General features: G+C 40.7%; 1 protein-coding gene across 2 annotated transcripts; it reads left to right on the forward strand.

The window, feature by feature from the left end:
* The first annotated feature begins 5554 nt into the window (after positions 1-5554).
* On the forward strand, positions 5555-10103 carry maff (MAF bZIP transcription factor F). 2 transcript variants are annotated; one of them, XM_006807315.3, is made up of 3 exons: positions 5555-5987; positions 8496-8588; positions 8748-10103. In XM_006807315.3, the coding sequence occupies exons 2-3, from the start codon at positions 8556-8558 to the stop codon at positions 9189-9191; spliced, it is 477 nt and encodes a 158-aa protein (XP_006807378.1). In that variant the 5' UTR covers positions 5555-5987; positions 8496-8555; the 3' UTR covers positions 9192-10103. The 2 variants fall into 2 exon arrangements, with proteins under 2 accessions (XP_006807378.1, XP_087701449.1); XM_087845323.1 differs by lacking the exon at positions 5555-5987 and adding an exon at positions 5994-6427.
* Positions 10104-12521: the final 2418 nt, after the last annotated feature.

Here is a 12521-nt window from a genome sequence, read left to right on the forward strand (position 1 = left end):
TACCTGGTAATGCTGTTGGAATAACCAATGCCCCAGCAATCTTTCAGGGCCTAGTTAATGACGTCCTGCAGGACTTTCTAGATCATTTTGTTTATGTATATCTAGACAATATCCTCATTTTTTCCAACACAGTAGAGGAACACACAACTCATGTCCATGCAGTGCTGCAGTGCACTCTTGAGAATAAATTGTTTGTGAAGGCTGAAAAATGTAAGTTCCATGCACATACCGTCTCTTTCTTGGGTTTTATATTGTCTGGAGGGCAGGTGAAGACAGATCCCACTAAGATAAGAGCAGTTATGGAATGCCCAGTTCCAAAGACACTCAAACTCCTACAGAGATTTTTAGGATTTGCTAACTTTTATAGACGTTGAAGAATGACCACTCGGTAGCTTTCCTTAAAACGTTGCTTTATTGAACGAGCACCAAGCATCCATCAGTTATAGCACTCTACAACAGGTATGACAGCTGGGTATATACTGCCACCAGGCAGCCCTGCTGCAAAGGCACATCAGATGGTGTAAAGCCGCAATACACCACTACTCAGCGTAGGCACAAACATAATCTATTATATGACATCTTTCCCCTTTTCCTGTTATTTCCAATAACAAAGCCGTATTTAACAGCAACAAGATAATGATAACATGTGACTATTAGTGATTCCGTCGCAGCACCACACCTTGAGGTGTGATGACGAGATAGGACCTTGGGGTGATGCTCTCCTTGGAGACAACGGCAGGTGTCGCCCAAACCTTCTCCCAGTCCAACTTGGACTGCATCCCCTGGTCGGAGTGGAGGAAGGGGCTTGGCTCCATGGCGGCCATTGTCGTAGAATGCGTGTTTGGCCTTCTGAAAAGCATCCCTGTTATAAGTGCGAGATTAAATGTCCCGGTTTGCGTACCAAACTGGGACATCACATTCAAAATGCACTACAACTACCAAAACACTTTATTCAGGTCTCAAATAAACTCATTCTTCCAGAACACTAGCAAAGGTTGACAGCCGACAAACACACTTTGTCACCCACAAAACAATGACCTAAAAAACACTAACAACATGTAGCATTACACAGTGTTTTCTTGTGTAAAACAAGGACACATCTCTGTTTATAATTTCAATATATGTTACTGGAATGAATCAGACATCATGCAGAGTTCATTAATATTTGTTTATGTATTTTTATTTTTTTGCACTAAGTAATCCCAAAATACAAGAATTTGTATACACACCATCCACTGATACACATACAATAGTAATGCTAATCTACTCGGTCTTCTCCATTTGGCCACAGGTTCTCATCCACATCACATCTTATGTCATCTAGGGCAATACACCGAGGAAAGAATAGAGTAACACCTGTGTAGATGTTCATCTACAATGAGAATCAGCTGTGGCTGGTTAAACTGCATTTTTAGATTTAAAATATGTTTCAATAAAATATTGCTGTTGAATTTTGCTGTCTTATTCAGTTTTGCATTATGTTATTGTTTTGACCATAAGTTTAACAGTTTTGAAAACAGTGTGTAAGTACATGCAAAATGTCCTGTACGTACAAAGATTTTTGGCAGTTGTTGTGTCTGAGTGAGAAAATAATTCATGAAATTTGAGAGATGTAGTCATTGAATGCATTTTGTGCCAAAACAATGATAACTGATCCTCAGTTTAGCCCACATAGACTTCTGTTGTGCTCACTGTGTGAGGAGTTTTGCAAAAGTGACCTAAGTAATGAGAAATGTGTCCTAGCGTCTGTAAAAAACTGTAATCCTCCATCTTTATCGACCTCCCTTAGTCATTTATCCCTCACACACTCTCTCCCTCCTTCTCTCCCTCACTCATTTCATCACTCACTCGGTCCCCCGCATCCTACATCCCTCATCTATTCCACTTTTCCTAGATCCCTCCCTTAGTCAATTATCACTTCCTCACTCATTCACTCCCTCCCTCACTCACACACAGAGAGAGATTTTTATTCCTTCACTCACTAAATCACTCACCCCCTTCCTACCTCACTCATTCACTCACTCGATGGCACACAAACACACGCTCACATAACCCTTCCTTAGTCACTCCATCCATCACTCACTAACTCACTTACTCATTCACTCAGTCACTCACTCACTGACTCCCTGTCCACACCCTCCCTTACTCTCTTTTGCTTTCTAGCTCCGTCACTCATTACATCCCTCCTTGTCTCCCTGTCGCCATACTTCACTCACTCATGACATCACTCAATAGCTCACTCTTTTCCTCAGTCAGATGGAGTCAGGGTGTCTAAATCAGACCTCACCTGGACTGTTAACACCTCAACCCAGCACAAAGGACCATTAACAGCTACTGCTTCTTGAGCTGCCTCCAAAAGCCACCAGAGGAGCCTTTTTCACTACCAGTCGACCAGCAGCTATTATATTTAAGTTTAAATGTAATAACTTTTATCTTGTTTCAAAATCAATGTTAATGCAAAGACAAACTCTTTCATTATATGCTTTCTTTATTAAATAATATATATGCTGGTACAATTTGTTTGGAGGAACTGAGGGTTTCTCCCCTCCCCTTCTCTCTCAGACAGTTACAACAGCAGCTGTAATTGACTGACAGATAAAGCAGCAACATTATTTTGTGGAAAGATCAACCCTCACCTGACTGTCATGTACAATTAGAGCAGAGTCGTTTAACATATTTATTGACTCTTAAAGGAACAGGAAGTAAATGAACAGGGAGCCTTCTTCTCTGACCTGAGATGGGAGATGTGGATTAAAACAAAGACAAAAACAGTAGAAATCAGTCCTCAAAGCAGACCGTTGCCTTACAAATCTACTGCAGTGGAATATTTATTCTTTCTTTAAACTGTCAGCATTTTTTAAATGCTTTTTGATATTATTTCAGATCAAGTGTTGAAATTTAAATGTACAGCATCCGAAATAGAAGAGACGTTTAATTCTGGCGTCTTAAACTGTTTGTATTGTTGCATTTGATTTTAAGTGTCTGAAGAGGAAAATGAGAGACTGGATATATTGTGCACATTAATTTAATCAGAAGACACTACACAGACATTACATTATTACAGTTTTTCTGAATTGCTAAAACACATTTCCTAAAATCTCATCTCTTTGTGTCAAAACATTAAACACAAACAAGCTACACTCACATAACCATTAACTTGTCTTGCAAAACCAAACATTTGACCCAAAACTATTTTAACTTTACTCAAAATCAACCGCTAAAGCCACACAAAACCAGCCAATGTGCAACAACTTAGCAACGATTACACACTACAAAAATAAATACAAAACACTGTGAGATAGCTGTAAAATAACATTTATCTATTCATTCATTTATTCTTGCACTCACATTTTAACAAAACAAAAAGAACTGCAGTAAAAAAAAAAAAAAGTTATATATACATTAAAAAATTATATATTTTTACAACATATTCAGATAATTTATCCTGCCTCAGCATCACGCCTTTGTGCTGGGTCAGGCAACAGGACTTCATCCACATTACATGCTGTGGTCTCCCCTGCAATGCAGCGAGGAAAGAATCGTTTAGGATGCCGAATCCAGCTCTGGCAAGATTCCACTCCTATCTCACCACAAGCTCCATTCAATGCTTGAAGTAGATTTTCCTGTGTTTAAGGGTTTCAGTTATATACTTTACATCTCCATGCTGAGAAAAACTCCTCAATAGGGTTCAAAAAGGGAGAGTATGGTGGAAGAAACAAATTCATAAAATGCTTCTCATTGTGAAACCAATTGTGTATTCTTGGACCACGGTGAAAGCTCACATTAGCCCAAATGATATGAGATGCTCTGCCTGCTCGCGATCTCTCTACTCAAGCGAAGCATCCCGTAGACCATCCAGGAATGTTGCTATAAGTTTGTTGCTGTACGGCCCAACAGTAACATGACTGTGGAGAACCCCATAGCTGCTGATGGCAGCAGAGAAGTTACATTTCCACCACGCTGGCCAGGCAGTTCAATAATGGCACGCTGACCTATGACATTGCGAGCTTTTCTTCTCTTTTTTGTTAGATTCAAAATTTATGTTGTCTTCTATATTCTCTTGCTGCATTTCATGCAGTCAAATTGCATTTTTCTGATGGACCATATCCACAATAAGTGTCTCCTGGTGTTGTGAGTGCATGCGTGTTCTTCCACCCTCATGTGGCCGTCTTTAAATTCTAAACAAAATACCATTTAGTTATAAGTATACTTGTATACATAGCACATGTATAGATTATACTATTTCATTTACAGAACTAAAATTAGTTTGTTGTGTACAGAGAATCTTTGAGCTTGACTCAACGGTTAGGCCTCATGAATACATCTTCGTGGATGAAGCTGTATTCAATCTAGCAAAAAGCAGAAGAAGAGGTTGTAACATTTCAATTTTGAGTGGTAGTGTGTTAACGATGAAAACATTGTGTTAGTTGTGTTTAACTTCTGTAGCCTGTGTGCACTGTTCTGGGTACAAGTGCACCACACTGCTAAATGTGTTTTGTGTTTGAGAATGTGTTTAGAGTTTGGTAAATGGGAGATTCAGATTGGCAAAGGGTGTCCTAACCAGATGAATAGTGTTTAAGATTTTGGCAACTGTGGGATTGATTTGATGAAAGAGTTTTCATAGCTGACAGTTTCGTTATTACATTGGGATTTAGTGTTTTAGCAATTCAGAAAAACTGTAATGTAAACACCATGGGTTTAGAACTGAACTCAATTGGTTAAAGTTTTTACATTGACAGGAGTAAAAAATATATTGACAGACTTCAGATTATATGGGATCATTGTAGTTCCTGAATTAATTTAATGGGAAAAACAAAACAAAAATCACTCTGTCTGTTTTTGTTACAAGTCACGTCCTTGTTATAAGACTAATACATAACATTTTACCAGATGGAGATAAAAATAAATAAATAAAAGCCCTGACGGAGCACAACTTCCTCTGAACGACAAGTGCTGAACATACTGACCTCAGCCTGGTTTAATACAACACTGATGTCAGCCTGCTGAATGTAAAAATGTAATGTTTATGACTCAGGCCCTGTAGGCGAACCTGCACACAGACAGAAATGATTAAAACAAAAAAATTCCCTGCCTTCACTGTGGTAACAATTAGCAACCACAGATTGATGCAGTTTAAAAATGAACTATTAAACTCAATTTTCCACACATGAATACTATCATAGCTTTAGTTTTAATAGATCATCTTGCTGATGTCAGCATGACAATATCAGCAATATTTTATAGATCATTGGGCTGACGTCAGCAAGATGACATCAGCAGTTTATATAGGTCATTTATGCTGATGTCAGCACTGGTAATATGGAAATTTATTGTAGTGTATTAATCTTTTTGTGTCATTGTGAAGTCATATAATGTCTTGAAAAAATGTTTTAAAGAGCTAAAGCAAAGAAAGTTCTTATGTTTCTTATGCTTCTCCGCATGTTTTCCAGTAGGGGGCGGTAATGTCCCTACAAACGGAGGCATCAGTAATCTTTAAATTGGACCCAGAAGAAGACGCATTCGACCTTTTATTATTACTATTATTAGGTAGCTAAGAGGACGGTGTTTCGGCGAAAAGACGCTCGTAGAAATTTCTCCTAACTATAAGTTATAGCTTTTGATAAGTTGGGTTTTAGCTGAAGTAGTTTCTTATTATTGTTGAATTCTGCTGGATTTTTCATCTTCTGCGTCGTTGGGCTGGACAGTGTTAGGAAAGGCTGATTCTGAATCCTCTCGCAGGGTGTTATGTCTTTCCAGAGTAGCTGGGGGATGGTCATGGAAAAGTTCTGGGATTCAGGGATTCCTTGTTTACATCCTCCCGGAGTACGTCTCGGGGGCGGGCTTGGCTCCGCCCTCATTCTTTAGCCCTGACGTCATTGTCGCTTGTGTTTTTTATGAATGAAAGAATCCAACCTCAGAGAGCAGCGGAGTAATTCCGGGAAAAGGCGGACTGACATTTTGTCGCCGGAGTTGCGTCGAGCCATCAGGTAAACCATTACTTTTTTATAAAAATACTAAACATTAAAATGTTTAGCCGGTATTCGTGGTAACAGCTGAGCACTAGAGGAATGGTATCTGCCGGGGGACGTGCCAACCAGAGTAACCAACCAAGGACAAATGAGCAGTCAGCAGCTGGCTTTAATCTCCTTTAGCCTGTCACTAACCGTTTATGCTAGTTGCTAACAGTTCATACTAGCATGTTTAAGATGATACGAATAATTTGGCCCCGCTCTGCATATTTCTGTCTATATTTCGGCTAGACTGACACCCAGAGTTGGTTATCACTTCCGTATTTCATAAGTGTGCTTAAATACAATTTAAATGGATTAAAGTCTAGATGTCGGAAGAGGCTCTAATGATAGCTGTTTACTATAGCGCACATTTGCCCTACGGTGTCCAGCCCCGCTCTTTAAGGATAAGGCTAGATGCTAACTGGAGCTAGATAAATAAATAAATATAGGTCCCAGGCCTGGCTTGTATTTTCCACTCGATATTTAATCATTGTATATTAAGTATTGAAGATAGACGGGAGTGGAATTTCTGAAATCGTACTATAGCTTACGTTTAGCAGTGTTGCGTTGACTTGTTGCTTTCCACTTAAGACAAAAAAAGCAAAAACTACTATGTCCTCCAACTGGGTATTTATAGTGTGGCACAAATGTGGATATCCTGTGTTGTTTGGACTGACCGAGAAAGACGCGGTCACCCCTGGTTTTCCTATATTTGTACTGACCGGCAGTCTTGGTGGAGCTGAGCAAGAGCTTTATTGCTGAATCACCCTGACTTTACGAAACGGCGGTCTCCTCGGTTTACAGCCGGAGTCCGACGGCTGGTTGGACAACCGCTGTTGCTGCAACCTCTACTTCCTACGCATTTCGGGAAATGCTGTTTATTGTCCGGCCATAAGAGCCTTTTTTATTTAGCTTATTTAGTTTTACCATCCAGTGTGCCTGAGTTGGAGGCCCATGCAGCAAGTTATTGTTTTATTTATTATGACTACGCAGTCATAGAAAATGGGATTCCCCCCAGAGTGAAAGAGATCAAACGTGACATTTTAACTCGAATGACCCTTTTTGGTTATGTTTTGTTTGTGGTTCACTTGTTGGAAATGTAAGTCGTCTCCTGTAAAGTCTAAGCACATCAGCAGTCTTCTTTTTATAGTCATTAAGGCATCAGGTCTGTATCTTTTATGCCTGATTTATAGAGGAAAAGTTACAATATAACTGGGGTTTCTAAAATTGTTGTGACACAATTTAAATAAAGCTGTGAATGTCTTTTAAATAATTAAAATGAACACACTGCTTTTTTGTGATTTGTGATTTTTCAAGAGAAAAAAGGCTAAAAGGTTGTTAGGGATCAGTCTGGGTCTCAGGAAGAAAAATAAAGAAAAAGAGATGACTGCACTCATCTCTTAGCTCATCAGAGACGCTGCCAAAAGGTCAACAACAACCTTAAAGTAAGCGGTGAGCGCTCTGTCATGACATGCAGCTTTCTGGGTTTACTGTGTTTTTTCTCAACCCTTCTGGACTACAGCGTGAGAGCAGCACAGGGAAAGACCATTCGCCATAAGGAGAAAATCCAGTGTTGCAATAAATGAGAAAGTTAACAGAGTGAATTTGCAGAAGTAAGATGGGAAAATCCCCATGGTTTGCATGATGTCAGAGTGAAATTTGGTGGTCTTCATTAAACATTATCATACAAAAAGTTTTAGCAGTATAGCTGGCCCAGAGTGCCTTCATGTCAACAGACCACTTGGCCATTTGTATCCTTTACTTTCACATTAGGATCTGGGTGAAGGAAAGACAATAAAAGATGTCTAAGGCTGAAGTGCTGAGTGAGGTTTTTTTTTTGTTTTGTTTTTTAGTTTTTTAAATAAGCAACAAAGGAGTGACTAAGGTGGGGGAAGAAGTTGAAGTTGGCCCATTTAGGTTAGACTTTAATCCCACGCTGTGGCATTTGAGAGGCGTGTAGCAGTCCTGATAAGAGTCTGTGTGAAACCTGTGCTTCTTGGGTAGACTCTTTAAGACATTTTATTACATATTTATTTTTAAATCAAGTATTGTAATTTTTCAAGTTTAACTGTTTAAAAAGTGTCCCTTTTAAAAACCACGTATTCAAGTTTTTGTTTTTTTTAAAGCCAAGGGCCTCGAACCGTTGGTGTTGTGCTGACAAGAGGAAGTGCTCAGGGAATTGGTTAGGACACCTGCTTTGAGCAACCAAAGGGCAGCCACATGATAACTTCCTCCTGATAATTCCAGCTAACAGAGAAAGGCATGTCACTTTCAAAACCTCCCCTTTCTTTCACATGAAACCACAAATTATAATGAGACGGCGTGCTTTGGAGAAGCACGAAAGATCTGCAGGTTCTCCTTTTTCTTCAGTAGTGCATGACTGCATGTCTTGTGAGCGGCTGGTGAATGTCAGGCAGACTATGAGCCAAAAATGCAAAGTGTCCCACATTTCATGTGATGTTGTTTGTTTGTTTGTTCCTTCAGATTGTGTGTATCTGGTTTTACTGGTGCTTGGGGAGGGGAAAAAACAAAGACAACTGGATCATGACGACAGAAAGAAACAGCAAAGCTCTGAAGGTAAAACACAGCCAGACATAAAACCGAGTCGGGGGGGTTGTTTTGTTTTTTCAAGAGAGAAAACTGTCATTTTGAAAAAAGGAAGAAGAAAAGAAAGTATGTTTTTCTTTCTCATTCTTCCTCCCTTAAATGCTTCCTCTCTTCCTGTTTTTACTTCAGGTGAAGCAGGAATGCGGCGAGAACGTGCCCTTCCTCTCGGACAGCGAACTAATGTCCCTGTCGGTGCGAGAGCTGAATCTCCACCTGCGTGGCCTCTCCCGCGACGATATCCAGAAGCTGAAGCAGCGGCGTCGCACCTTAAAGAACAGGGGATATGCCGCCAGCTGCCGGGTCAAACGGGTGTCTCAGCGAGAGGCCCTGGAGCAGCAGAAGATGGAGCTGCAGAGAGAGGTGGAGAGGCTCGGAGCCGAGAACGCCGGCATGAGGAAGGAGCTGGAGGGGCTCAGCGCACGCCTGGCTGCGCTTCAGAGATTCGCCAGGGGTCTGGAAGCGGGAGGAGGCAGCCTGTTGGCGACGGCCCCTCGCCTCAACACCGCCTCGGTCATCACCATCGTCAAGAGTCCGCAGCAGCCTCAGCCACAGAGGGAGCAGGAGCTATCCTAGAAGGAGATGCTGAAACCAGACTGGGGTTTGGGATTCGGGGTGGGGACGGGGAAGCCTGCAATGCAAACACGCACACATCTGCGGGCCTTAATACTCACGCAGGCAGGAGAGCAGGATGACTTGTAATAATAGGAAAATACTAAGCGCCTTGTTCACATTACAACTGACAGAAATCCGATCACAGCTACGATCACCTTTCTAACAAACAAGACAACAGAAACAGGTTCAGTACTGTAGTTTTGATAGAGATGTCCTCTGTTGATGGTCCTCCGTGAAACAGCAGTCTGGTCAAGTAAGATTTACTCAGTGATCTTTTTTAATTTTCTTGAAGCACTCAAAGTTTCAAATTCTGTTTAATGTGAACAAGGCGTCGCACATATTTATGCACAAAAAACCCTCACAGTCTTTCCCATGAGCTACACGGGGACTCTGACTGAAGCCCAACCAAGCCAAACAGGGTTACTGAGCACCATTAGTCCTCAGCAAACCCCCACAGTGAGGCTGGTGTAGCCTGATTATGCTACTTAAAGGCTGGGGTGCCTTTCTGCTTCCGTTTATGGCACCTGACCAACAGCAAAATGCTAGGGTGGAGCTTCCTCGGTCTCCATAATGCCTTCTAGTCTGAAATCACTAGCTTGGCTCAGCCTCGTGTTCCCACCCCCCTGTATTTTTTTCCTTTTATTCCCTCTCAATGCAGTTTCTCACCCTTTATGTCACTTTTATGTGCCGGTGGGATAATTGAATCTGTTTTCGCCTCCTTCCATTGATGGCTCTCTAGCTGCTTTAGTCATGAGACTTTTGGGAGCAGAAACGGTCAGAGAAATGCTGCCTGAGTGCATTGTGAATTTCTCTAAGTTGTGCGATTCACTAAGATTTTCCAGGTTTTTGTTTTTGTTTGTTTTTTTTTTTTTTGGGGGGGGGGGGGGTCTCACCAGTCCAAAAAGACAATTCTGTATTATATGTGTGCTCATTTTTCACATTAATGCAGTGCCTTCAGTGTATGAAGGAGCTCACCAGTCCTCCTGATTGTCTGAAACGACTCACTTCTTATTTCTCATTGTGATTTCTGTGGATTTCCGTCTTTTTCTAAGCTTTAATCCCAAATTTCTCGTTTCATAAAAACTGCCGTGGAGCAGTTTGGCCAAGTCCAACGTCAGTGGCTTCTTCTTTCTGACGAAAGATGTTGGTCATTTTAAATAATTGAATAAACGAATGTGTGGAAATAGAATCACGTCTGGTAGGAATTACGCTCAAGTCGATGCAAATCCTCTGCAAACATTCCCGTTGTTGTGTTGTTTGTAATGTCTGAGAGACGCAAATGTTCAGTGACATTTATATATTCTAAATTTTATTTGTATTTAAAAGTAGATATTATGACAAGACAAGCTAACGAGTGCTGTGATGTTCTGTATGTTTTCAAAAAGTACTTATGACTAGTCTGAGGATATTCTCACGTCTAATTATTGTGCTGCGTGGCGACGATGATTACTTTACAAAACGTTTGATTATTAGCTGTGTAGAAATATGCTCAAAGCCAATGGCCATATTGATGTATGACGATTTGTGTGTGTGTGTGCGCGTGCGTGCGTGTATATGTGTGTGTTTTACGTATATTTTTGCAATGTTTGTACTAGCTCGTCGTCGTGGATATCTTGGAGGGATATTATTTTTTTAAGATGAATCGTATGTTGTTTGTGCGGAGAAAAAAAATTGAGGTCATTTCTGAATGGGCGGGGCAGACAGAGACAGGAGGTTAAAGAGAGAGAGGAGACTGATGGAGACGAGGGTGAGAGTGGAGGGTTGAGAAGAAGACGGATGATGGAGAAAGAAAGTAGGCACAGCAGACTGGAAAAGAAGGTGCATAGAGGTGGTGTTTTATTCACTTGAAAAGCCTCCGTCTGACGTAGGCCTGTTTCACTCAGCAGGCTTAAATTTCATGGGAGTTTAGGCCACTGAATAGTGCTAGCAATATAATATATTAAGTAGGCATGGTAACACATGAAACTGTGTTGACAAATAACTCCTAAAGATATGAGGCATATATTTAGCTATATATGAGTATTAGTGTGGCAAAGCATTTATTCTCTATATTTTAACGTCTCACATCTGTCAAACCCTGCTGGATGTTTTATAATACCTGCAAAACAGAAATGGTCTTTCTATTTATTACTTGTATTTTTTCTATTGTGAAAATTTAAGTACATTGTCTATTTTATATATTAATTATAATAAATGTTGTACATATTGTACATAAAACTGTGGTCTCGGTTGTTTCATTTTTTGGAACGTGTGCGGTCCATGAGAGGAAGCGGATCTGCAGGATGTGTTGCACAACTTATTGGTCTGGATGCAAAGATAAAGTCGAGTTACATGTGTGAGTGGTTAGCAGAACCGTGGGGAAATGAACTTAGCCTCCAGTTTTTGATGTATTTATAGCAATTTACTCTTATAGGACAAATCATTAGGTGTACTTTACTACTACCAGGTTGGACTCCCTTTTGCCTTCAGATCTGCTTTCATTCTTCATGACGGATTCAAAAAGGTCCTGGAAACATTCCTTGCAGATTTTGGTCCATATTGACACAACAGCATCACACAGTTGCTACAGTCTGTTTTTGACTGCACGTCCATCCTGTTCCATCACATCCCAGAGATCCTCTATTGGATTGATATCTGGTGACTGGAGGTTATTTGAGTACTTGTCAAGTTAAAAAATCAGTTTCAGATGATTTAAGCTTTGTGATACTGTGCATTATCATGCTGGAAGCAGTCATCAGAAGATGGGTACACTGTGAGTGAACCACTGATACAAGGTGGGATGAATCCATGCTTTCATGTTGTTTACCTGATGTGGTCTTCTGCTGCTGTAGCCCATCTGGTTTGCATTTTACTTTCAGAGATGCTCTTCTGCATGCCTTGCCATGTAACAAGTGATTGTTTGAACTACAGTTGTCTTCCTATCAGCTCAACAGAGTCTGGCCATTCTCTGACCTCTGTCACCAAAGAGCCCTTGTCCAGAGAAGTGCTGCTCACTGAGTACTTTCTCTTTTTAGACCATTTTCTATAAACCCTAGAGGTGACTGTGTGGGGAAATCCCAGCAGATCAGCAGTTTCTAAAATACTCAGACCTGCCCATCTGGCACCAACAAACATGCAACATTTAAGGTCACTTAAATCGCCTTTCTTCTCCATCCTGGTTCTCAGTTTGAACTTCAGCAGGTCATCTTGATCATGAATTACTACCATCTGATTGGCTGATTAGATATTTGCGTTAATAGGCAGTTGAACAGGTGTACCTAATGAAGTGGCTGTTGAATGTATATTCTGAGT

Source organism: Neolamprologus brichardi, chromosome 8 (assembly GCF_056152115.1).
Source record: "Neolamprologus brichardi isolate AB-2024 chromosome 8, ASM5615211v1, whole genome shotgun sequence".
NCBI lineage: Eukaryota > Metazoa > Chordata > Actinopteri > Cichliformes > Cichlidae > Neolamprologus > Neolamprologus brichardi.